The sequence below is a fragment of the Falco rusticolus genome, chromosome 1 (assembly GCF_015220075.1).
Source record: "Falco rusticolus isolate bFalRus1 chromosome 1, bFalRus1.pri, whole genome shotgun sequence".
NCBI lineage: Eukaryota > Metazoa > Chordata > Aves > Falconiformes > Falconidae > Falco > Falco rusticolus.
Genome location: NC_051187.1, coordinates 37,189,551 through 37,217,138, shown reverse-complemented (window position 1 = coordinate 37,217,138; position 27,588 = coordinate 37,189,551). Strand labels below are relative to the sequence as shown.

At 47.9% G+C, this 27,588-nt stretch overlaps 1 protein-coding gene across 5 annotated transcripts; it reads right to left on the bottom strand.

Moving 5' to 3' along the window:
- Positions 1-358: 358 nt before the first annotated feature.
- CABP1 (calcium binding protein 1) lies at positions 359-27,588 on the bottom strand. Of its 5 annotated transcripts, XM_037404282.1 has the most exons (8): positions 26,737-27,010; positions 14,117-14,365; positions 9,231-9,407; positions 5,528-5,558; positions 4,700-4,843; positions 3,328-3,437; positions 2,767-2,914; positions 394-978 (listed from the first exon to the last, which is right to left on the bottom strand). In XM_037404282.1, the coding sequence occupies exons 2-8, from the start codon at positions 14,159-14,161 to the stop codon at positions 953-955; spliced, it is 681 nt and encodes a 226-aa protein (XP_037260179.1). In that variant the 5' UTR covers positions 14,162-14,365; positions 26,737-27,010; the 3' UTR covers positions 394-952. The 5 variants fall into 5 exon arrangements, with proteins under 5 accessions (XP_037260015.1, XP_037260095.1, XP_037260264.1 ...); XM_037404118.1 differs by lacking the exon at positions 14,117-14,365 and having other exon boundaries at positions 359-978; positions 26,737-27,588; XM_037404436.1 differs by lacking the exon at positions 9,231-9,407 and having other exon boundaries at positions 26,737-26,849.

The following is a 27,588-nucleotide window of genomic DNA, read 5'->3' as shown; positions in this document are numbered from 1 at the left end:
GGCAGGTTGGCTACTGCAGCCTATCCCCCTCCCACCCAGCTCCCCTCTGTGCCCTTTCTCCCATTGCTCCTTGCTGTGATGCTGAAAGGGCCCTCACCTGCTCCCTTGCAAGCACCGGGCACGCAGGAGTGGGGACCCTCCACACTGCCCTCACCATGAGGCACCTCCAGGCCCCTCAGACATGGGAGAGCAAGAGAGAGGGCAGAGCCCTGCTGCAGTCTTAGTGGCTGGCAGTGACTCCCCTTCCACGTCAAGGACTCACCTCTGGACCCCAGTGCAGATGCCAGGGTGTGCATCTGCTGAAGCCCTTCTCCCCCACCCCAGCCACAACCTCTCACAGGGACATCCAGGCTCCACATCATTTCAGCGTGCATATTTATCGCTTTCCCCCCACAAGACATGTATTTGAATTTACTCTTGGTAAACATAACCACAGGAGATGCGAATATGTGCTGGGGAAGCATAAATAACTCCACACAGATAGACACACACACACAGACAGCAAACACAGACACGGTTCACCAAGGGAAACCAAGAAGTGCAGAGCACGCCCTGAGGCTGCCACCAGTCCTTGGCTTTGCTCTCATCCACCAAGCCAAGAGGATTTCTACTGCTCTTGCTTTGCAGCAGCTGGTGGGAGAATAAAGCTGGGGAGGAGGAGTCTAAAGTTGCAATATCCCATGAAAGCATCATGGCAAGTCCTGGCTCTGCAGTTTCCTGCAATCATCTCCAAGGAATGGTTCCAGTTGTAGGAAGTTGCAAGTCTTTCACAGTGTGAAAGGGTGGAGGGGCACGGGGACCACCATGAGGGAGGAGCAGCAGGTCATCTTGCAATGTCCCAATTGCAGCCAGCCGATAAACCTTCATGTGGGAACATCGGGGCTAGATGCTCCATCTAGGTCCTCTTTTGCCCTCTCTAAGGTGCTGGTTCCTCTTTAGCTGAGAATAATCTTCAACGGGACATCATGCGAACAAACTCTGCAACCAACAAGAAAAGACAGCCCTGAAGCAGAAGGCATCCATGGTCCCTAACCTGGCTCTCATTCCCTGGAGACAGCATTGCAGCCAGGGTGCAACCAAGAGTCCACATGCTGCCAGCAGGTCTGTGCTGCTCTGTGATGGCCCCGGAGAGCTCACACAGAACGGGCTTTAATCCTTGCATTAGACATGGTGATACGATCCCACTAGCAGGACAGTTCATTGCCTCGGACTCCTTCCCATCCACATACAGTCTTGTTTGCACAATCAGCTCCTTGTGAGACACTACGGCAAGTGTTGTCTCCCTTCACTGTAACTTCAGGGAACCTCGATGTGTAGTCTTGGGAACACAGTATGATTTCTTAGTCAGCTTGCCACCTCACAGAGATACTAGTGTGGGAAAGCACTAGTGTTTTGGTAGGTGCCAGCATTTTTGTAGAGAAAAGTTTACTTTTGATGGACTTGTTTTTAAAGATACAGGTTAACTGTAGGGATACCCTGGATCTATTTCTTCACCACCCTGCAGCTTGTGAAGTCAATTACAATTGTTGAAATTGAGTGTAAATGCCATCAAATATAAATGTGTTTTCATTCTGCACTTGAATTGCTGAGGAACTAATAACTCTGCAAAGTGGAGGGCAGTGGAAATTACCCCCTTGACTTCTCCTTTTCCATTGATGGAGCTGTCCTTTGACAACTAAAGCAGTAACTCACAGAGAAAATGATACTAGGATAGCATTTCATGTATTTTAGCTGTCTAGTATAATTTAGCTGGAAACAAGGAGAGCTACTGTCGTGTAATCAGCCAGTGCATTAGAACAACTGCAGCTACCAGATACTTTCTAGAGAGATGCTTCTAGTTTCTAGCATTTTCAAAGCCCTCAGAAGCTTCAGTAATACTGAGGACTGAGGCTCCTTGTCATGCAGGAGACCCAGGAATGCTTCTGAGCCAAAAAAATTACGTCAGTCTTATTTCAGTTCTGTAGTTCCTGTGCTTCACCCTTACAGCAAATGGACATCCGGACTTGCACTAGGAAAACAAGCAGCCTGCCATGCTCTCACGCCTTCAAGGTTGTATATTCGCTTACCTGTCTGATAGCAACTGCTTCTCTTGCCAGAAACCCTGAGCTCTATTGATGTTGCTCCTGCCGTGGGTAATGGCTAGGATAGTAGCCTAACTACTCATATTTTTCCAAGTCCTTCTGTCATGAAAAGTGGGAGAAGAAATGAAATATCACTAGGATTTAACACCACACCACATCAGATATCTGCAGTCCTAGTGAGTACATCTAGCACATGACCATCTTCTGGCATAAAGGCACAGAAACAAATTCTCTATAAACCCAGATACCAGGGTGAGCCAGAGGAAATGGAAAGTGCAATGCTTTCTCCAAACCAATTCAGCTTCCTCACAGCTCTTGCAACAGATTTAACAGAAAGGAAAATGCCCCATAAAAAGAAGGCTGACACACCATGTGTGCACCAGAATCTGCGTCTCTGTGACAGGGCATATGTCTTATCATGCTAGAATTATGGAGACCCAATTGAAACTGAGGTGTAGCAAGAGACGATACACAAATGAACACTTCAGCAGAGGAATGCCCTGTGTGGGCCAATGTTCTCCATTTTCCTCAGCTGACTAGCAAAAAAAAATTTTGTTTGATTTTTTCTCCATGCTTCAGATACCTGGGCCCTGAGCATGCAAATCTTCCCCTCTACTTAGGCCTCTGAGCTGAAACTCTGACTCACGCCTCAGCATATGGACAGGGAGTGTCCATCCCTTCTCACCTTCAAAATCAACACGCCCATCTCCATTCAGATCCACGTCCCGGATGATCTCTTCAATATCCCGATGGCCCACCTGCTGCCCTAGAAGCTTCTTCATGGCTTCTCGCAGCTCACTGGTGCTGATCTCGCCATCACCATTGGTATCAAACTGCAAGCACATGGAAAATACCAGCAGGGGAAATACAGTTAATGGAAATGGATCTTGCTCTAGGTTGGATTTTGTATGGTTCTGCTCCTGAGTGCCCTGTTTTTCCTGCATTTTCTTGTGTCTCTCCTTTTCCTCCTTTGGGTGCATTTTGAATCCAGTCTGTCTTTTCTCTTTCTTTCAGAAACCCCTCATAACTGCTGTGTCTGTACCAGCTTTCCTCTTCCTTTCCTCAAAGGTTCCCTTATCTTAGTGACTTTCCGCTCCTTCCTTGTTTCATGCCTGGCTTGGCTCTTTCTCTGTCTTCCACTGCACTGCTCTCTCCTCCTCCTCCTCTCCTCTTCCTCAGTGGGTCTTCTCTCTCTCCTGTCTCCTGTTGCTCACCTTTCTGGGGGCACGTGGCAGGAAGCACTCACCTCTCTGAAGGCATCACGGAGCTCTTTTACACCAATCATGTCTGCAGTTTCTGCTAGCAGCTTTGGTCCCATCAGCTCAACAAAATCTTCAAAATCCACATGGCCACCCACTTGGGACAAGATGAAAGGTCATGTGTAAGAACTCCATACGTTAGCCAAGTTAGCCACACTCACTTTGCACTTCTGTGTGCCCTTGATTCTCCAGGAAGCAAAGCACAGAAGGTGCGGGGCAGTGGAAGGAAAAGCAGTGGTAGTTTTACACTGTCTTTGTATTTTCTGGTTTGTGGGCTAGGCGGAATGAGCCCAAGCTATTCCATCCTAGGCTTCCATGGACTGTCCCATCTTTACAGCATCATGCACTGGTATTACATCATGTACGGGTATTAGAGGCTTGATCATTCTAGTGCAGCAACCCTCTGCTGTGCCTGTGCCAAAGGTTATAGCAAGGGCACAGCATATGTGTTTTTCCTGCATGTCCTGGGCAGTGCCCTGCAGCAGTAGTGATGTTGCTCCATTAGCAGTGGCTGAAGTATGCCCAACTGCTTATTCATCATATTAGTCCTTTTTCTTGTTTGTCCCCTATCTGAAAGCTGGCAGTAACACTCTCATATTCTAAGCACTTGCGTGCCAGGGTTATCAGCTGCTTTTTGTGTGGTAGAGTGTGTATGTCACAACTGTTTTCCTTCCCTTGACCATGTAACTTGTCGTTTTTACATCATCATGTGTCAGAAATAACATGCACTAAATATCTTTTTCCCCATCTGGCTGAGAGTAATACCCTGCATTGCCACAGACAAGAGGTGACAAGAAATGAAAGACAAGGGGCACAAACACAGTTACAGTGAATTGGACATGTTTGTCACATCTTTCCATGACTCCAGCAGATGCCCCCATCTGACGCTGCCAGCACAGCCTACTCACAGCCCATCCCCAGGCACACAGCAGATCCACAAACAACCACCACAGAGTGAACAGCCCATCCATCACCCAACTGACCAAAGCATCTTCCCAGGCTCCTTCTTCAGTCTGACACCATCTGACAACAGCTTCAATATAACAACACATTGATGTCTAATTGCTGCTATCAAAGGCAGATTTATACCTGACAGCGTAAGCATGAAGGACAACCCTTCCACTCACTGTTCCCATACAGCACAGTACACACAGTCTTTTTCATAAGCAAAAAACAAAGGCATCAACTTCTAGGGACCACAAACAAACAGGAGAGATGATAAGGAATGAAAATGAAAACCAAATGAAGGGGGGGGGGGGAATCCAAAGGAAAAGATACAGCAGGAGACTGAGAGAGCCTGAGGCAATGACGCAGGGCACAGCAGCAACGGGGAGGTACAGCTAGGTGGATATTACTCACAGTTCATGTTGATCTGCTGGGAGAGCTCTATTAGCTCCATCTCAGTAGGCATGTAGCCCATGGTTCGCATGCAGTTCCCCAGGTCCCTGCAGTTAATAAACCCATCCTTGTCTTTATCAAACTCCTTAAAGGCTTCTCTTAATTCTGTGGGAGTGAATCAAAAAAGAACAATATTGTCAGTGACAGCTTGAAATACCTTTTCCAAGAAACCTCCCCAGAATCAGCAGCACTTTATGAGGGCAGACTTTCTAAAATACTCTGTATTTTCCCAGCAAATCTCCCTGCAAAGAGGCAATGACTGCAGCAATGTTAAGCTCATCTATCAGCAGCACTGCTGACCCGTGCCTTACAGGAAAGCCTGCTTGGACTACAAGTGTCACAAACTGATCATTGCTAAACTGCACTCCCTAAAGAAACTGAAACTAGTAAAGTTTTCCAGCTTTTACCCCTGCACTATATTATGTAACCCTCACTGTAGGGATTAGCAGGTAAAACAGCTTCCCTGGAGCCATACTATTGTATCACGCTCTACAGCACTTTCTGTGGGAGCTGGGGTGGACAGCAGTTCTTTGACAGCCAATATCCCATTACTTTACTTATCCTCCCACCCAGAAGAAGCTGGAATGGATGCAAATTCCTTCACAGTCATCATTTTTGTAGTTTTACATATTATTTCTTTTGCTGGGGTTTCCAGGAATTAGTCCACTAACCATCTTCTTTGATTTGCCCCAAATTCTTTTACCCCATGGGGGCCAACCTGGAAGAGCCAGCCAGTAGGTTTTCGCTAGGCAGAGAGGAAGGTGACAGAGAAGAAGCAACAAATTTTACCTTCAATTTCTTCCGGACGCAGTTCTCTATCCTGCAAAAAGAGAACATACTATGTTAAAGCCATTTGTTTGCCAAAAACATAGTTTCAGAATAGCACTTGTTGGCGTAAACAGTTCTGGGACAAGCCAGAAAGTGAGAGAAGAACCAAGAAGGTGATGACATGTTTAATACCATCTACCTACCAAGGTTTCCCAGCTTTCCTCCCCAATGGGAGGGGTGTTAGCCTGCATGCTTTTCTGTGGAAGCCCCTCTCCCTCTCATCTGCCAGACAGGGGGATGACAGGTGCTCCCCCAAAACAGAAGAGACCTGGGCCAGCCCAGCAGTACGTGTGGCCTCCCCACCTGATGGTGCTATGAGTACCTTCATGAAAACTCCTACATCGTTCCCCAGCACCAAGTCCTGCAGCAGAGACTGTCCCTGCAGCAGTTATGATCTCCTCTAGAGCTCTGATTGCATTTCCTACTGCAGCTCCCACTGACACAGCCAGATCAAAACAGCTGGGAGCAATCCCTGTAACCAGCAGGTCCGTACTGTCATCTCTTGGATCACTGCTTGATCCCCGTCCTTCTGGCAGAACAGCGACAGCCATGGGCTCTCTTACAGCCAACATCCCCGTGCCACGTCCTACAATCAGTCCCCACAAAAAGGCAGGAACTTCCCCCTTCCCCCCAGGCTTAACTCCATATACAAGCATTTTTAAAACCAGGCATGAAGGCAGACACACAACATATACATCATCAAGGTTATCTACAAACAAAACAGGACAAGGATTCACCATGTTCAGGAAACACTGCAACTTCAAACATCCAAATTGAATTTCTTGGAAGAAGGGGGAGGATATAAAAGAGTATAGGAAAATTCCAACACTGCACCAGGAAGAAGAGACGAGCATGGAAATGCACTGCTTTCTGGTTTAAATGCCCTTTCTAATTCCTCTCATGGCTCCCAGGCAAATCCAAAACATCTGAGAATTTGGAAACACAGAAATGCGATCTCTTTTGTTGTCTCACTCTCGGCTTTTCCCCTCAACCATGGGGAGTTTCTCCTTGCCTTCCAGGTGTCCTCCAGCCTCACCACACACCCCTGGAGACGGTGCCCTTGATCATTTTGAGAAGGATGATCCTTTGCTATTTAACCACAGGCTCTTCTGGAAACTCTCATGGCAGCTGCGCAAAGTGCATAGCAAACTAGGACACACACTGGTTTACGTCTGTGCAGAAGTGGGCTGTGCCAGAGAAATGACCAGCTTGCCACTCATAACCTTCCCAGAGGCATCTCTGTGCTGGATGGAACTGTCAGAGCACACTGGCTCTGCCGTTTCATCCTTCACAGACCTGGTATTTTCAAACATGTCATCCCATTTGTTCTGCTTTCATCAACACCAAGTAATAAAACAATTCAAACTCCTTAGACCAGATGCAGGAGGCATTATTGCCCTCCTGCCATAGATAAAATAGCAGATGAAACCCACCCATGATCAGTACCAACACCTTGTGCACCTTATTCCAGAGTTTACAAACATTAATCCCTGGAGAAACCGCTGGATGCTGATAGTTGGCTTGGCGCAGCAGCAGATGCAGGGGTATGATTACCATCACCACGGGGCAAAGGGTGCCGTGACTCACCCATGGTAACTGCTGTCTTGTGGGAGTGGGTGGGGTAGGACCCAGGCCTTCCTCCAGCACAGTCCTCACAAGACCGTCCTCCTCCTCACTCGCTGAAGAGCACATTGCAATGGACATGACTGATACGTGTCAGAAGTGGGGGCTTCAGCACTGGCTCTAATTTTGCACACCAAGGCATTTGTATTTGCAGGGCTCCGAGCATATCTTTGCACATGCAGATTCTACCATCAGAGCACCACAGATTGCGAATGCAAAAGGAGAGGGAGGGTTTATGTCCCTCCAAAAATCTGACTCAAGCAATAACTAACATCATGAAGAGGTTTGCTGCTTTAAATTTGAAAGAAGATCCCCTAAAATGATAAAGGAGGAAAATGGCTTGGGAAAACATGGGCCGAATCACTCTAAAGCTTTTGGAGAACATATGGAAAGAGGAATAAAATGGTTCAGAGAGCTTAGATCCTAGATATAAGCAGAGGTGACCCTCAGAGAGTCCATTATACATAATGGTCTTAACCTCATTTATTTCTTTTCTATGCACAATAAATCCTGTTGGTATCAAGTCAGTAAAAGTAAAGCTGTTTATCAGATGCATTTATTCTACATCAGAGTAGTTACAGACATCACTAATCCTATTTTGGAGACTTCATAGGGTACTGTGCATTTCCATGGCCTAAGCAGGATGGATACCTGTCCAGCTGCGAGCCTTCCAGCCTTCCACTAGGGAGCTGGACCTGTCTCCTAGGACAGGTGGCTCTGTCCATGCCAGCAAGTGTGCTTGTGTGAGAATATTACGTTTTATGTTTTAGTGAACTGGCGCAAGGAATGTGTGATCACTTAGTGGTTGAAGGCTAGGAAGAACAAAAGGCCTTTGATCAATAAGGACAATTAATGACTTTTTTTGTTTGTTGGTTGGTTGAAGAAGAGGTTTCAGAAATAGAAATAGCTGTATCAATGTATGAGTAAGAGATTTCTTACAAAGCCAAGAAAGCTCTGACTCTCAGGTGATTGGGGTGAGCTTTGTCTCACCACAAGACTATCGAATGCACTGGGTCAATATCTGACAATGCACATGTTCACTCATACGTACCCATAAAAATTGTGTTAAGCATATGCTTCTGATGTCTTTAATTTCATGTTATTGTAGGAATCAAATGTCTATATGCAGAAACATGTTTTACTTCTTGTAAAGATACAACACTGGGGTGCATATTTATGTATATTTAACATGCCCAGGTGTATCTATTTGGATTTACATAAAACCACATATTTTTATTGTTTGTATATAAATGCATGCATTACATGCATATGAACACATAGTTACAAATAGGTGTGACTAAATGGATAGATGTGTTTTTGCTATTTATCTCTGTGTATGTATGGGTAATAGCATTTGGTAGTCTGGCACTATTTGCAAATATGAGGACAGACTGATGCTCTTTGGTTTATTTGGCTGGGATTGCTGTGGTGTCAGGCTGGGTATGATAGTCTATGAGGGATTGTGTTTGGGTATCTGTGAGGAGGTAGATCCATGCTTATTTCTGCTGGTACTAGTGTGCTCACTGTGAGCTGACAGGAACAGCAGCAAACATGGGCATCTCTGTGGGACAGCTTGTTCCCGATATGGATGCCATGATTTACATTTAAGTGGCAATTTAGGCCTTAAATGCTAATCTGAGCCTCTGGGAATCAGATGTGGATGTCTTGCTGGAATAATAGCTTTGAACACTGGACTCCTCCTGAGTCCGTATGATTTAGTAAGATCTGAAGTCCTAAGTCCTTCTCCTGAGTCCATATGATTATGCCTACTTGAGTGTAGGTTTGGATCTATCTTCCATAGCTGCATTTTTAGAATCCTCTTTTCTTGTTCTTTAGGCACAGAGATATCTCTGCACATCCTCCAGGTTAGACATTTGCCTGTGATTGTATTTGCATTTGGAGCTGAAGCTGGGATGCTCGAGACCCAGGGCTGGGGGTTACAGAGCTCCACGCAGATGGAGCATGCGAACAGCTCTGCATCCCCATCTCACATCCGTGTGGTTTTGTGCGTGTCTTGCCCGGCTGGGTGTAACTTACGTACAGGCTGCCTGTTTTCTGCGAAGCCCTTCCTCAGGAAGATGCATGCTGGCCCCAGCAGGTTGTGCATGACGGCGCAGTTCTGGGCCAGCATCATGAGCGGACCCTGGTACTCGCAAGACGACGGCCCCTCTTCACTCGTCTGGACAGCCTTATAGCACGTCTTCTCCTCATGGCGGATCTTCCCAGCCAACCAGCAGCAAGCAAACAATACAACAGAGGATGTTACCTCCCCATCTCACCCAGCCATTCCTCTGAAGTTTTACTGAACCACCTCGCAGAGACATTATTGCTAAATTTCCTTCATCTGGTCCACACTGCGTCCCCCCCACTGGTCTATTAGGATTTGTACAGAAGCAGTAAGTCCAGGAGTTCTTTTCAAAAGCTGATAGAAGTACAACCAACCAGGAGAATTAAACTTTGAAATGACATCAAACTCTCAGCACTGCTCACATCTACCCAGTCACAGCCCAGAGGACCACGCTCCCACTATCAGCCCCAGAGTTAACAATCCCTTGAATGAGCTGCAAAGGACGAGCACATGTCACCTAACAGTACATGTGCCAGCCTGTGCCCCGGGTGAAGCTGCTAGCAGAGCCACATTGGCCAGGGCATCCCCAGGAGGCCAGGCAGAGCCTGCACAAAGACACTGCACTAGGCTCCACGTTACATTTCAGCAACACAGCATCACACACTTTATAATGTTCTTAGAAGGCCGTTTACAGCATCAGGTGGCTCTGCCAACTGCAGGCTCACACTCCCTGTGCCACTTCTAATTAGTTACATCCTCAGGGTCTCAGGCAGTTACTGCACTGGCCTCTTCTAATCACTGACAGTCCCAAAGCGGAGATCAGGCACAGGCACAACATTTTTGTCTGTTTGCATTTGCACATTTTCCTAAGTGCACACGTCCTGCTAAGCTCGGGCTCCAGAACAGAATCCAGCACTGGATTTTATAAGGAGGCACTGCTTTCCTTTTATAGAAATGCATTTCCCTGGCTCTGCAAGAAAACTCTTATCCTGATATTCCCATGCAGCTATAAAAAGCCAGCACAACCCACAGGACCCTTGGTTTTATAGAATAAACATTAATCATACATCAGAGTCCTCTTCAGGAATGAGTCTACTTTTACAGCTGGTGTTCCCAAGGGTGATCAGAGAAGCTCTGTCAATTGCCATTGTCTCTATTAACCCTTTTCTTAAAGCCTGAGGTGCTTTTTCAGGCTAAAAGACCAGATACACACACACGCCCCATTTACAGTTGTCCGAGTCTATTGTATCTACTTTCTATGCCTGCCATGTGCTATTATATTGCACACATGGTTTGTAGTTCGCCTTTTGTACACAGCCTTACACCAATCTGCTCATGTATAATGTCATGTGAATATCAAGCATCAAAACAAAAACAACTGAAAAAGCAAGCCATGGAGAAAGAAAATGATGACGCACAAAAGCATTTTCATTGCAGTCATGGATGAGCAAGGAATCTGTCTCTGATTAAATTTGACACAGGACACTTGTCCTTAAAAACCTGAAAGATGAGCATCCGTCCACAAATGGCATATTACTAGCTCAGCTAAATGTCAAGGCATCTGTGCTGAACTGCACAGCTTTGTGATATCAGTGCAATGTATTTTCAAAATTATCAGCTTTATTTCCTGGCACATTTTTCAGTTTAATATACCAAATAATATGAATCACTTAAAATAGCCCACATTGGTTCTGTGTTTAATTCCAGTGAAGCTATGTGAAAGATCAAAGGCCCCACAGCTCCTAATCCTTGTTTGCTGACCCTTCCAGTCGACAGAACTTATTACCAAGCCACAGCAGTACTACAGAATGGTCATCCTGTTATTTTCCTGTGCAGACAGAGATTGCCAGTTTGATGAAACTGTTGCCAAGAGCCACCAAAGATCTTGACCAGTCAACTTGCCGCAGTGCCTGGACAACACGGCACATGGCTTAGCGAGACCCCAACAGGGGATTCCTGCCCTGCTCTCCCATTGCAGGCAGGATTTATGGCATTCTATGTTCCTTCTGCCAGCAGACACCCCCCCCGCCCCGTTTCTCCTGCAAGTATCCCCACAAGTTCCCTCCACCACGCTCCTCCTACATCCCAGCAGAGCCGGGAAGGGAGCTGTGATACGGGCACAAGGTATAGAGGTATAGCAAATAGAGGTATAGCAATGTCAGCTGCCCGTTACAGGGAAAGCAGCAGTGTGCACAACAAGGAAAATGCAAGGAGAGGACTGGGGAGCCTCAGGCTTTCCCTGCCTCTTCCCCAAGCAAAGAACCACTACCCTTCCTGAGTCCAGCCCTTGGCTGTGTCAGACCAGCTGACCTTGGAGAGGGAAGAGAGACCAGACTGATTTAGAGATGGCCATAGTGATGGTGAAGGGTGGCAAAGTGAGGGACCTGGATGCCAAATCTTTTTCTTTTCTGCACAGAAGAAGCACAAGAGGATTCACTTCATTTTCCTGCCTGTGTGTCAGAGGGACTTTGCAGGGCAGCAAGCCCAGAGGAACCTCTTCATCCCAACTGCAGTGCCTCTCAGAGGGAAAGCCAGCCAGGCTGGACACTGTGATTACTGGGAGGACACTGTGACAGTGGGAAAGCAAAGCTGCCAACAGCAGACATTGTGGAGACAAAGCCTGAGCATTGCCACCTGAACAGGCAAGGTATCCCCGTGTCAGCCAGTCCCAGACCAAGACAACTAGTGCCTGGGAGTGACTCCCAAATTTGGGGTTGAAATCATGTATTCAAGAGATCAGTGTGTCATCCAAGAGCAGCTCTCACACACATTGTCTACAATCCCTCCTCTTTACCATTTCAAGAAAATTAGTTTGCCCAAGGTAAAATCTGAGAAAAAAGACGGGGATCATAAAACAGCCAAGTGAATTTGTGCAGTGTTAAGACTGATCTGCAAAGTGTCCACTATAATCATGTGTGTCATGATCAAAAGAACAGCAGAGCCCCAGGACCTGTCAGGGTGAGTGCCTGAGGCCTTAATTCATGACTGGCTGGAGTGATGTCTGAGAAATATTCTAATTCAGCTTCACAACTTTCTCTCTTTAGTCCTGCCATCCCAGGCCTTCTAACTAGGCACAAAGTGTGTTATTCGAAGCAGCTTTTAGGAATGAAAGCATAAATTACCTAAAAGACTGACGACACAGAGCTTATCAGTTCCTGAATCCGTTTTGATTCAAGCAGCCTGGCCACACCTCAGGCTTTAATTGCAATTGCCTTGATCATTTTGAGCACAGCTGCAGCCAACTCATCTTATTGCAAGTTGGAGGCAACCTACAAGCAACCAAGTTGATTTTCCGTATATGCAACATTTGGGTGAACCTCAATTACTTCTGCCTCTCCCCGAAGGTCACCCTGACCTAGGGACTGGTCTGAGCATTGCCTAGCTGCTTGGTGATGAATTCCCTCCTTGTGTATCCCAGCTCCCCTGCAGCAGCACTATGACATTACTGGCTTTGTTTACAGTAGCTGAGATAACAAGCAAACTGTTTCTACACAGAAGAGACATATCTCCGGCCAGAAGAAGCTCCCTGCTAGGGAGGTCCTGTCCCCAGCAGCTCCTTCTCAGAGCGGCTTTCTTGGGTGGCAAGGTCTCCTGAGTGGAGCATCCTGATGGCAGTAGCATTTCACTGTCAGCAAAGTCTCCACAGGGGTATCTCCTCACTGCAATACTTCAGATGCTTAGCATAACTTTTTCATTTACGAGGAATGAATTGCATAGCTTTTTGCTGAGTTATTAGATTTGCAGCGATGCTAAGTGAGAACCATGCGGCTGACAGGTACACAGTGCTGCAAGACCCTTCTCAGTCAAACTCAAGTCAAATATTTCTGGGGCACGTCATTCCCATTTCAATCTAGTCCCTAATAGCAGAATGGTTCCTGAATCTAAATCATCCTGGAATCACTGTAAAACCTCAGCACAGAGCAGATCGTGTGTTGAAGCCTAACAGATACACATGGCAGCTCCCAGATGAAGTCCAGCTGGGCCCAAGCATGTAGACACATGGGCCATGCTGACATGCAACATGATGCACAAACACATAGCCAGGGCCCAGAGTATCCACTCAAAGAGACGTGGACAAACAGATCACAGAGGATAACATGCTTCTGTACTCAAACAGATACCAACAAAACCAGATATGTGTATACGCAAGAATGGATATACACAAAAACACACACATGTCTACATACAGACTTCTGTGAGGATATCCACTGTCAGGTATACACACAGCGCCACACAAGCAGGTATACAACAATCATTGCACACCTGCTCACGCACCTCAGGATGCATACGCAGAGACACAAAGAGCTAAGGACACACACACACTTTGGATGAGCTTGTTAGGTGTGCATGTTTTTACACACCAACAGGAATACGTACAGACACACATGCATTCACACGTATGTGAATATATGTCACTACAGAAATGACACATAACTAGACTCATGCAGATACCTCTCAACTGAAGCACATGCACACACACACACAAACTCACACATATACACGTACATTAAGATGCTCATACAGAAGACGTGTGCCAGTGTACTGCACATCGACAAACACAAGCTTGCACGTATCCAGAGGACAGCTATACGCACACACATGGAGCAGGACACAAGCCTACTCCTGTACATGCATATGCGCACATTTATTTACACACACGTTATGGCTCTCAGCATCCGAGGCTCTAACGGCTGCACTTGCATGAGCAGCTCTTGCAAAAAAAGTCTGGTGAAGAGAGCTGAACCCTTCATACACATCTCTGTGTTTCTCCCACCTCCCATTCCCATCTGCCCACAACGTCACCCATCCCAAGAAGCAGGGCTGGAAACGCACAACGTACTTTGATTCAGGGAACATACCTTTTTTGAGAGGTTTCTCAGTGGAGACTTCACACAGTTGCCCATAATATGTTGAGTCTGCCTTTCCGGTGGACTTGGTTATAAAGGAACTGAAGCAATTGATCCCATTAAAGGTATTCCTTGGGAGCAAAGCAAGAAAGGCAGCACCAGGCAAATCCAAACAGCTACTGGCTGCTGGGGCTTCCCTCTTCAGGGAGCTTTTTCTCTCTCTGCCTCTCTCTCTCCGTGTTTTTACTTTATGTTCACTTTCTTGAAGAGATGGAGCAGGAAGGAGAGGGAGGGGAGAGAAACAGACAGAAAGAGAGGGAGAGAGGGAGAGAGAGAGTGAGAAGGGGAGAGAGAGGGAGGCGGATGTATAATCTACATCAGATTAATGTTCAAATCCCTCCCACCCCCCTCAATCTGCAGGCAAGATTGTTTAACTCATGGGAGAGGGCTGATTCGGGGAGAATTAAAACAGACAGGCACCATGATTTCAGTGATGAGTTCAGTGAATCCAGCTAGTTTGGGTCCACACAGCCTCTGAACATCGCATCCCTAACCACCCCCCTTCTAACTCCTCTCAGCTTTTCAATCACCAGAGAGCTAGGCTGGCCAGAAGGCAATCCACTTATGGGCTTGGAGCAGAGTCCAGAGCTCGTTTCAGAGCAGAAATGGACCATTTATCTGGATGGAACCTGTTTCAGCTTTTAAATACCAGCAGACCTAGAAACTCCCTCATTCTTTTCCTGCCGCGGTGGAAACGAGCCTGCAGGCAGCAGTCCAGAGACCCTACAACACTCTCAGCCCCAGGATAGTAATTTTTAACCACAAGGGAGAGACCTTGAGCCAGTCTTGCTGTAAAGTTTTTCCAGCTTTCTGCAAGTAGAAATCAACTGGTGGTTTACCTGCACAACTCTGCCAAAGATGAGCTCACACCTGAATTTTAAATCTGAATAGTCCCAAGCTAGATAATGGGAAGCAAAGAATTTGAACGTCAGATCCATCCATTCCATTTCTAAGCACCCAAATCCTGGAATAAATAAGAGGCCTCTAAACCTCCAGCCAGCTCTGAACTTTGGACTTTAGGCCTGTTGTGGTAACAAAATAATCACTGAAAGGAAAGGCGTCAGTGCCCAATACATTTTCCCCTGATCTCAGGTTAAGCATAAGAGCATTCAGTCTGAAAAGAGATTTAAATTGCATAAAACTCTCACCATTACACCCAGGCAACAGGATCTGAACGGCATAGTGAAAGCACCCTTAGCTATCAAACCATCACAGCTGCAGCTCCACAGTGATAAGAAGCCATGGCATGAAGAGCTACCTCCTTCAAGAACTGTGAAGACCAAGATGACACTGATGAAACACCCTGTCTGTCTATGCAGAAAGCTGGTTGGACACTCAGGTGTTCAGCTGAAAGATTTCACAACTAACTTTGTGGGTGTGGTTCCAAACAAAAGGGTCTACAAAGACCTAACCCATGGGCTGAGCGCTTGCACCACATGCTTTTTTACTCAAGAGCCAAGGACTCACTCTCCTGGCAGCTCTAGGGCTGTAAGACAGAGAGGGACGAACTATCAATGTCACAACAAAGCTGAGATTTCTCTTCTTCCACCCTGATGGTGCTGTGGCAAATGGAGTATGACTATAAAGTGAATCAACAATTGTTTTATCTTAGAGGCTTCTTCCACCTGAGGAGATGAGTTTAGGAGTCCAGCCATGACAAGAGTCAACAGCTTCTCCAGTTCCAGTCACAGCTAGAAGTATATGGCCATGTGGGATGGTGTTTCTTGCTCTTCCTTGTACTAATACTAGGTTCCCAAAAGTGAAAGCAGTGGAACAGCCTTCTCTTAAATTGCCTCAATGCTTTCTTCACTGCATGGCAAGGGAAGGAGCTGCACAAAAATCCACAGGCCCTCTAAAGCAAGAAGCTGCAGAAGCGGATACTGGAAGACACCCCTTGTACCCAGGGCAAACTGAGAGAGGGAGAGAGGGAATGAGGAAGCTCTGGTCTGGAAGACCTTCGTAGGTGAGCCCACCCATGGTGGGCTGGGAAGCAAAACTGTTCCTGAGCTGAGCCTGTCACAAGCCGAAGACCCTTGACACTGGGAAAATATACAGTCACTCTGTGAGGGCTGTGTCAGCCCTAGGCCTCGCAGCAGGGGACTTTGCAGGAGGATGCCAAAACTCCAGCTCCTCTCAAGGCTGCCATCTTTAGCTCTGTTTTTCCTTCCCCTCTTAAAGCAGATAGTGGGAGGCTGATCTACCCTCGGCCAAAGCGCTGGTTGTTAATAATGTCCTCTGTCAGCTGGAGCCATTCCCCAGGCTCCTTGTTTATTGACAGAGTGCTTGTCTCCCTTGAGCAGAAGCTGCCACACAGCTAGCAAGGCGCCTGGGCTCCTTCCTGAGACAAATTACTCCAATTCCAGAGCAGAGAGCCTCCCTGCTGCTAATGAATCTCCCCCCTGACAGGCAGCGTAGAGGCCAGGAATGCCCTGCAATTGAGAAGTGCTTGTCTCCTGCATCCTCCCGGCAAGAGGGAGAGGAGCAAGGGATTCAGGCATCTCCTGCCAGAACCCATCACAGCCCCAGACTGCTACAGGACAGCTTTGGAAGACAGCTGTTGAGTATGTCTTACAGAGCTCTAAAAGACTCTCAACAAAAGTTGAGATGGTCACCCTCTAAATATTAGCTTGTACCAGAGCATTCAGAGCCAGCCAGCATGGCATGCTGCTGAGTTTGCCTGCTCTCCCACTTTTCTTCCCTGCGGTTGCAGGCAGCTGTAGGAAATGTGCAGGGCAGAGTGAGAGGGCTGAGACCTGCTGCCGGGCTTTGCAGGGAGTTTGCAGTCCAGGAAGGGAAAAGGCAATGGAAGCCCATTTGCACCAGGTTTGCAACACAGTCACAGTCCTTTGACTCTGCAAGAACTTCGGCAAAGCTGCAAGGGGCCCAAGAGACACAATTGTAAACAATTTTCTTATCTGCTTATTTACCCTGAATCTCTTCAGAGCAATTGGGCAGCACATCACAATCTAGCAGACAGACCCCAATGACCTCTTGAGGAGGAAAATCACTCTCTACATTGTGATCTTGTTTCCCATCACTTCCATGGGCAGCTTAGACACAGGCAGGGAAGTGGAGTTGGCAGAAAGGTCATTAGAAGATTAGGTTAGAAGAAACATATTTTCTCCCTTCCTCCAACTGAGGCTGCTGTAAGAGAACAGGATGCTGAGAATAAGTGTGTCAAAAACATTTGTGTGTAGGTGCTGATCTGTGGGTATGCCTATATCTGGGGTAGTCAGTATGCGTGTGGGAGGGCTGCACATGCATGTATACTGGTTTTCCCACACTGTTCTTTGTGGCAATCACACTGTTCTTTTAAGGCCTGGGGCTCTGTTGTAAACTTTCTAAAAATCGGTAGGAACTTTGTGAAATGCAAGTCTTGCCTATGTGCCCACATCTCTTCTTCTCCTCTGAGGTATAAGGTGAAGAGCAGAGACCTCAGTGGATGCAGTTTGGCACAGACCAAGGTCTCAACTCACTGGAAGGAAGCATTTGGCACATTCACTGACCTGAGCACAGAGCAGGGAGGGGGCTGGGCAACCTGGCATTGAACAGGGAGTGGTTTAGGTTGTTTAATATGTCTGGATCATTTAAAAAGCAGCAGTGCTGCACTTTGGGCTGGCACCTTTGGCAGAAATGCTCATTTCATAGGAAAATGTTGGATCCCACCATAGCTAATCACTTGGTAGCTGCCAGAAACTTTATCCAGTGGGGCAACAAATATCTAACAAATATCTAACAAATAGTCAATCCAAAACTTGGAATTGCTTATGAGACTGTAGCTTTGCTTGGCAAAAATTTCCAGTATGGATGTATGGATTTGCACAAGGAGGCTGTTCAGATGCCAGGACAGTTTCAGTGCATGTTTTTTTTATTTGCTGGAACATTTTATCAGATGGTTGTACTTAATACAAACACTGCAATAGGAAAATATCAGTAGGTAGGGGGTTAAATCTCTAAGGTGAGTATATAGGAAAGCAGGGAAAACTCATTCCTAGCATCTTTTCACTAAAGTCCACAGTTCTACTTAAGAGCCCATTGCATGTTTTGAAGATTTAGTATTTTAAAATATTCCACCTTATTTAATTTATCCTAACAGGGCAAGAATTTTTGGTCTATTTTTTCCTGTCACAGAGTGGAGCATGCACATATTGATTAGTAGCTTTCAAATCTGTTCCCAAACACCCTTTAGCTGGTGGCTATACATCTGTATTTTACAAGAAACAACCCAGTCTTTTTTACTGGATGACCTCATATGAGCCTAAGCATTTGGAATTGTTAACATCCTCCTCTGGCCAGTGCTGTCGAGGACCTCATTTCAAAGCTACCAATTGCTGGAACATGCACTGGCACACCGAACTTCTGCGACTGGCTTCTCTTTCCTGCATCCAGCTCCCAAGTGCTTTTGCTGCACATTGAGTTGTGTCTTCTAACCTCGAATGAACCTTGGATGGTTCCATATTCCAGTCAGACAAGTGCAAGTCCATCTCAAGGGGAGGCACCAGCAGGTACTGGTGGATGCAGTCCAGTTCCTCATCTAGGGGGAGGAATATTTCTGCAGAGAGTTTGGGAACTTTCTTTGCTGTCAACTGTTCCTGGAAGAAAGTGTTGCTGACTCATGCTGTGCATAATATTCTCCTCCATTAGAGCAATTGGATCATATTCAATCACAAACAACAGAAAGGTTATTAAAAAGACCAAGGATATTTTCCATCCCTCTCAAGGTAACAAAGCCTGGACTGTCAACTTCTGTTTAGAACAGCTTTGCCTAATTAGCTAGCTTTATTCTGCGTTAGATGAAAAGAGATGGGAACGTGCCATCTTCTGACACCTTCCATGCAGATCTGGTCCACATATTTTGCGCTAGCCCAACTTCCAAGTCCCTGCGCAGGAGATGTATTGGCCAGCGCACAATGTGTTGTGGGTATTTTCTGCTTTCAAGATCATCAATGGGCTACAAAAAGACAAGTACAAGCTTGACAGCTCAGAAGCTGCTGTGACAATTTGCCATGTATATGCAGTACAAAGATTGTTTAAAACAAACCTTACATGGTCCCCTGTCTCTGCTCAGGAACATGAGAACTATGAATCACACTCTGTCCGTCTGGAACCACTGCAAAAGCATCTAATTCTGCCCTGACTCCCTCACTGCTTTCAAAATAAAAGGGACAGGGGTTCAGTATTTGGCTGGCACACGGAGGTGCTAATAGAAGGCATGGCTGATTATTAGATGAGCAAAGGCCTGGAAACCAATACTAATCAAATACTCCAAACCAACCATGTAGCACTACATGAGATATGCCACCATAAAACCGAGGTCTGCCTCACTTCTGTTTTCAGTAAGGATCTGACAGCACCTTTAGAACTGCATATCCCAGTATGAGACCTCTGGCTATATCTCAGCAAGCTGGTCACAAACTGCCTAAACCCTTTCTGCATTATTTCAGCAGAACGCAGTGGGGGTTGCTGGTGGTTTTCTACTTCCTGCCTTCAACTATTGTGACATGATGCTTCACAACATTACACGGTTGCCTGTTTCCTTCCAAGAGCAGAGAATGTATTTCATCTGTGTGGGATGAAGCAATGCTGTATATTCTTTCCAAAGATGGTTGCAAGGTGCAAAGCACTCCAGGAGAGGAATGGTTGGAAGAAATATTAGAATATTGCTAATTACTTAATTCACAGATAGTATTGAGTTTATGGTCTTGTGCTGGTGCAGAAAGCTACTAAAAAACTAAATATGACCATACAAGCTACAACAGCTGTTTGTCTCTATTTCTAAGTGGGGCATTTGATTGAAATTGGAGGATTACTCAAGTTCATGGGCACTGCTGTTGCTCTCTAAGGTCACAGGAATGTCACAGGATTATTGAAAGGGAGCCCAAAGTTAGCTAGGCATCTTTAACTGGATGCATACCATATAGCTGCTTGTTATTGGAAATCAATACCACTCATGGACTCATCAGGGAAAAACAGTTACTGAAGCTGGGATGCTACAAAGAACCACAGCTAATTCAGCTGACAAACCTGCAGCCCAGCCACTACATCTAAAGCTAAACTCTTCTGTGACACTTTGTTCAAACCCAGTACTGCATGAAACAAAAATCAAGGTGGCATAGGTTGATGGAAGGCACAGTGGACTAATTTAAATAATGATGAATTTATTATTGAAAGATTTTCTTCTCTCAAAAGATAAGCTGAATCGAACCAGAAGGTTTGTGTATTTCGGGGCATTAGATCATGCTGCTGTATATTTCATGAACGGAATATTTAATGAATGTTCTTTTAGCTTGGTTTTATTTTGATGTCTTTCTATATCCTTTTAAAACAGATTTGTTTAAAAAGTAAATCACTGACAAAGATTAATGTCTGCTGGCAGACCTACTGCAGGCAGGAAGCTTATCCATTGCCCCTCAGTGATTCTGTACGTCTGGCTCACATCCCTCAAGCTCTTTACAAGTAATAAATGTGATAAATTTTTCTCCAAGCTGAGCAAGGGGGCAGCTGAGTGGATGTGCTCAAGTGAAACAATGTTCTTCTGTGTTGGCATCCAATACATATGGAAAACACGAGACACACATTGGAAGGTATAGCGGGTGTCAGCAGGCAGGGATGTACGCATTCACTGATCATTTTAAGCACAGGAATGTATATGCGTGTACAGTGGTGGTTGCATAGCCACACAGAAGATTCAGCAGAGGCTGCGCACGTACAGGCTGTGTGTATACAGATAAGACATGTATACGAAGGCTCTTTGTCAGGCTACACGCACGCACATGGTCTGTGGCAACACATGCAGGGACGGAAGCACAGAGGCAGTACCAGCCCCACGAAAGTCCCCGTACCCACCCCTGCAAACACGCGCCTGGCGACCAGCAGGAAGCCCGCACCGGCTCTCGCCTGCATCACGGCAGCCACGGGACTCCCCCGGACCTGACACATCACCGGGCGGCCCGGGCACCGAGCAGAGGCCTAGCCCCGGCGGCACGGGCTGGCCCGAGGAGCGCCGGGTCAGAGCCGAGGCGGGCCCGCCGGCCCGGGCAGTGGCCCCGGGGCAGGAGCCAGCCGGGCCGCGCAGCGCCGCCCGCAGAAGGGGGCGCCCTGTGGCCGCCGAGCGCGCCTGGCCGGGGCACCGGCCGGGGGCGGTGCTGTCCCGCCAGCGCTGCGGAAGCGGCCCCCGGCGGGCCCGAGGAGCCCCGGCGGGCCCGGGGAGCCCCGGCACGCGCAACTCGGGGCGGACCGCCGGCTGCACGGCGGCCCCGGGACACCCTTCCCACCCCGCACACCCCGAGCGCCCTTTCGGGGTCGGAACGAGCCTTCCGAGGTGCTGAAAAAAGGAAAAGTCGGGGAGGGAGGATGTGGTGTTTCTTGGCCTCCTAACCTGTGCACCCAGGCTCCGTACCGGCAAGCAGAGACTGCACCATGGGATCAGCATCACTATGGCGGTTGAGGTCATTCTGAGCCAGAAGTCTGTTCACCCCAAATTACTGTGCCGATTTAACATTGTACATGAGCAGGTGTTAGACTGTCCTCGGTTTGCCACAAGCCCTAACATGCCACTGCTTCACCTGCCTTACAGCATGGTACAACACAGCATGCCTGTAAACCCTGGCCTGTCACCTTCACCTTTGCCATTCCACAGCATGACACCCAAAAATTTCCATCGCTGGCATCACCACTCCAGCACGGCCCAACATGCTGCAGCCTCCCTCACTAATACACAGAGGCAACTGAAAACTTCCATTACTGAGCCACTCTCTGCTGGGCTGGCCAGGACTCCCTGGCTCTTCACTGGCAGAGCTCCAAGCGGGGTCCTGATGCAGCAGCTGCTCTTGGGCAAAAGTCCCACTAGAATCAGCTGAAGCCATTGAAGAGAACAAGGTCATCCTGCAGATGAGGAGACCAGAAGGGTGAAAGGCTGGACAAGGCACCTTTTCCCTACCCACTCCCACCTGGTTTAGAGAAGAGTATTCTTAAACATCTTCTTCCCACACAAGACAGCCCAGGGCACACATCCTGCCCCAAACAGGGCTTCTTCTGTCATCCTGGTTTGCTGTAATGTCCATTAAGACCTGTTAAGAAGAACTAAAGGCCATGGGTAAAGGAAGATGGAGCAGGACCAGAAAAGGCAAAGGATACAAGAAATGCAGAAAGATTCCTTCCCTATTTTAATGGTAATGTGGATGCTGACATTAAAGCAAGAATGGGAGATGGTGCAGATAGGAGAGGCTTTTAACTCCCTGTACAAACAGAAATACAAAAGCCCCTTTGGCCACTGTGCTAACAGCAGAAGCCTGTAAATATTTAATGAATCCCTATGGCATAGTTTGACCCCTCTGATCCCCATGCTACCAGAGGCAATTGACAGAAAACTGTTGGGGAATCACTTCACTGAAAAATTTAACAGTCAGGCAGGGTGTGAAAGCTAAATGGCTCTGAAAACGGTCAGGTCTCACATGGCAGGATCACTTGCAAATTAATATTGCATAGAAAAGGCCCAGAAAAAGCTCTTCTTAAAGGTGCCGACCAGGCCAATGCTGAGACACAGAGGAATGAAGTGACAAGAACCAGCAGGTTTCTGTGCCGCGGTACCCGTACAGCACTGTGCCGTGAGTCCGGTGCCAAGTTGCTGCTGCTGCATCACCTCTGCCCCGGGAATCTGCTGCCACAAAACTGTTGCATCGAGGTCCCTGCTGCCACCGCACTGCTGTCCCAGTCTCTGTGCTGCTGTTGCTACTGTTGTCATGTTAATAAACTGTGTCCTGCTGCCAGGCTGTCATCTCCCCACCATCCCGGCTGCCGAGAGGTCACGGCTCCTCTGCTGTTACAGATGTGCAAGTGCTCAATAGTGCACTGTTGCTAAACTGTATCCTGTTAGCCACACTATAGGCACTACAGGACCACCAACATGCTATTCTGCTCTGCAGCGGTGACAGCATGCTCCTTTTTGCTCCATGACACTCCTTTACTACTTGGCCACTCCAACACTATACTTCTACCAGACAAAAATTATATGAAACATCCTGCTCATGCTCCCTTTTCTCACTGCTTCCCCACTTTGCTGCATTATCACACATGCGTCCCTTGCCAACTACACCCGTGAGTCACTGCACTGCTCTCCCACTGCACTGAGCTACTGCCACTGCAGGGCCACTTTAAAACACTGCTGTCCCACTATCACACCCATCATACAGCCAGCCCTTACTCACCCTGCACTTCTGGCACCAGATAAGTCTGTGCCGTTGCCCTTGTGCTAACTCACAGCCGTGCTTCCAGAACTGCAGCATGGTGGTAACATCTCACTCACTACCTTCTGGTACAACGGGATGGTGCTGTCAGGTCGGCGCAGTCCTTTACTAATATCACACCAGAAGCAATCACTGCTGTATAGAATAGCTCCTGTCTGGAATATTGTATTACTACATCATTAGACTGCTAAACTCTTCTGTCAGGCTACAACACTACACAATTATCTCACCCGTGCACTGCCAAACTCCCACTGCATGGCACCAGTATCACATCTCTGTTCCGCCACAGGATTGCGTTACCACACCACCGCATTGTCAGTGCTGTGTTCTCCAGGCACTCAGTGCTGTGCGGCACTGCATGCTAACCTGGTATAAACTCCACAGCGGAGTGCTTTTCTGCAACTGCCTTACTGATCCAGTGTGCAAACGTGTCATTAGACTAAGATGACATCCTGGCTTATACTAATACATTATCACACTACCCTACACTTGTTAATTCATGTACCACTCAATTTCAAAATGGTAAAATGCCCTGAAAGAGTATTATTGCTTTATTATGTCAGAACATCACTGCACCAATATAGCATAAGCCTAATTAATAAAATATCACTGCATCCTGTATCCTGGCAGTATCTTAGCATTCTCCCTGAGTACACACCCACAGTGCACTATATTGCTGTGCTGGTTATATAAACACAGCACTTCTGCCTTCACTCCGTCTTTCTTTCTGCACAGCTACAAATCTGTCTCCCTCAGACACAACTCTGTAGTTCTGGGCTGCTCCTTTTTGCTGTTACTGCAATAATGACATTCTCTGTGAAGTCATCCCTGCAATCTTTTCTGCGTAATCTGATTGTACCACTGTAGCATCTGTGCCCACATCACTGTACCACAGAGGAACAACAGGGTGATGGTGTTCCACATCTGTAGAGCTGGGACAAGATACAAGGTGCTGTCGGACCACAGTGCTCTGCTGCTGCAGATATGCATCACTGTGCTCCTCTCCTTCTATGTACTGCAAGATTACTGTTTTAACTGTTTCACAGCAGGCTGTGTGGGCTGGAGAGAAGTTCTTGTATTAAATTGTCTGCTGAGCAGTTGCTTTCTTCTAATTACAATGTGGAACAGACTGGTGTTACAGCACCTGCAGTCTTATACTGCAATCCTGGACACTTCTGTGCTTATGAGCCTGCCTCAGGCCAGGCTGCAACTTGGGTTCCTGCAGGTTTAAGTCCTTGCCTGCTTCAAAAACTCACTCACATTTTTACAAAGTGCTTAGCATTTGTTTCTTTACTCACAGAAACAAAATTTCCATCATTCTGTTCCATGACAGAATATCCACAGTTCTTACCTTTGGGCTTTTATTTGCCCCAGGATTTTGATATCACTACAAAAAATCTTTACATATCTCTTCCTATAATCAGTTCTTTGTGTATCCTACATTATAGCTCCCCTTCTTGTATCCACAAACTCCCTGTGCACCCCTACTACAGCTCACTCCTAAAAGCCAGTCCTCAATTTCCACTAGATGGGTCATTCTCTCATAGTTACTTCAAACAAAGCAAGTGAGAGATAAATACAAAGAGAAATGGGAATAAATAATATTATGCTGTAAAAGAAAGATTTTGGTGTTTGCTTATAAGCCTTGGTGCAATGTACCCAGCAAAAAGATGAAAACTAGAATTGTATCTGTCTCCTTTTTGTAAGAGGCACTGTTCAACACTGCAATTAAATTTTGCAAAGTTTATGGCTTTCAGAAATGTCTTCTGACACTGGAATGCAAGCAGCAGAGCAGGTAAAATAAAGATGCCATTCAGGTAAGGATTGAGTTCAAAACTAGAGAGGTTTCTGTGCCTGGCATGTATTTGTTTGTATTTCTGACACTTTGGGATATACAGCTCCATAGACTTAAAATCTGTTCTCAGATACATCTTCACTTTCCTCAGAACTACAGGTACAGCACAGGTCAGAGCTGAGCCCATGGATTTCAAAGCCTGGTGCTGGAATACTGCTTTTTGTAACCTGGCTGAGCACCAAGCCGCTCACCAGGCCCTTCCTTATCGCTACTACAAAAAATTTAATCTAGACTTCTGGTACGCCACTGGCACAGGGAGGGTGATATTCATTCCGAGTTAAACACAACTGTAACATTCATAAATAGCAAACTGTCAGTAAGGATGCAAAATTGTCAAGGAGAACAGATGTGCTTTGATTTTTCTCTGAAGAAGTCAAGATGAACAGAAGTAGACAATGCTTCCTAAGATCAGATTAAACAGATACAGATGTATGACCTCCTTCCACCCAGTTACAAAAATTCTTCTCATTCCCCTCATAATCTTAATTTGGATGGGCGCCCCACGATGCCTCCCAAACCCACTTCAAAACAAACAAAAAAAAAGACCCGATGACAACAAACCCCACAAATCCTAATTCTGGTTTAATCGATCAGTTCTGGGGCTGGAACTTAGCTGCCTAGGCTACTGGCTTATACCTATAATTGTGCTTCTGGGCGATTGCAGTTACATTAATCTTCCTGGAGATTACAGCTCCCAGTAACATCCCTAAATGGCTCTAAAAGAAAATTCCGAGCCAGTCTCTCTCTGCCTTTTCATTTTTAGAGAGTAGCCCTGTTGGGTAATTTCACTACCAGAAGCAGCTAAAAGCGACAGCTTTGTACCAAAAGAGCTTGCAAACACCGAAAGCATCTGTTCCATCCTAACATAGTGACTGGGAAGGCTTCGGAATTGGGTCAGGATTTTTTTTTTTTTCCGTCCTCCCCACTACCTTCTCCTGACAGCTTCTGCCATCAGAAATGATTCATATGCTGATTGCACAGAAATGTACCATAAGGAGATGTAAACAAATACAGCAAAGCAAGGCGGGGAGCCAGAGAGATGGAATCTAATAAGTAAATACATTTTAAAAATCCGCTTCTCTGACTCTCACCCTCAGCAGGGAGAGCCACAACTTCCCCCGGCGACAGGGGAAGCACCGGCACTTCTTCCCCCGCCAGCACCACCGAGAGCGCCCTCCGCAGCGCCCGGCGGGGCGGGCGGCCGGGGGCTGCAGGCGGCTCCGACCCGCGCCCCCTCCCCGCGCGGAGCCCTGCCCGGTGCCAGCCCCGCAGCGCCCCGGCGGTGCCTCACCCCCGGGAGAAGTTCGGCAGGGGCGGCCAGGAAGCAGTGCATTTACAGCCGCGGGCTGCGCCCGAGGGCGCGGGGGCTCCGCAACGGCGAGCCGAAGGTCCGTGCGCGGGCAGGAGGGGAGAGCGCGGAGGGCAGGCAGGGAGGGAGGGAGGGAGCGAGCGAGAGGCGCTCTGCCCCTTACCTGGCCAAAGACCGAGCTGAGCATGGGGTGCAGCTGGTGGAAAAGGGGGTCCGCTTCTACCGACCGATCGCTGCCGCTGGACTTGGTGGAGTACTTGCTGCTGGATTTGGACAGAGGTGAAGTGCCTTCCGAGAGCTTTAGGGACTCTCTGCTGGACCTCTGCCTGTGACTGAAGAAAAAGTCCTCCTCTGCCTCCTCCCCATCCCTGTCTGAGAGCTGGTGCTGGTCCTGGGGGTGACCGTGGCTGGCGTGCGGCGGGAGGTGGTGGTAGTGCTTGGATGTCCGCACCGGTTCCTTGCCGCTGCCTCTCCTTGGACCTCCTTCCGCCGGCTCCGGCTGGCTCTCCCCCCGTCCATGTGACAGCTTCCCCGCGCCCCTCGCTCCGTCCTCCCGGGCGCCCGGGTGGCAGAGGGGCCTGCGGGCACTGGGCTCCCCGGGGAGCGGCTCCTCGCTCGGCTCCCTCCCCGCCTGCCCGCCTTGTCCTCTGCCGTCCCGGGCACGGCTGCCGCGGGGCTGGGCGCCCGCCGCCCTCCCGCTCCCCGCCGCCTTCAGCAGCGAAGTGCGGGACTCGCTCTTCGCCATGGAGGAGCCGCTCATCGCGGGGCCGCTAGAGCCGCATCCCCAGCCGGGCGGAGCGCTGCCGCTGCGGGCAGGGCTGCGGCGCGCCGCTCACGGCATGTCCTGCGGAGACCCGCTTAAATCCCGCACCGCAGCCCATGTGACAACGCAGACAAAGGCCGCGGAAGGGGCGCTCCGGCGGGGGCTGGCGGGCACCGTCCCCCCGCTGGGGCTCCCCCCGCCTCTTCTCCAGGTGAGCCGGGGCCTCCCCCCGCCGGGGGCCGGCTCAGGCCG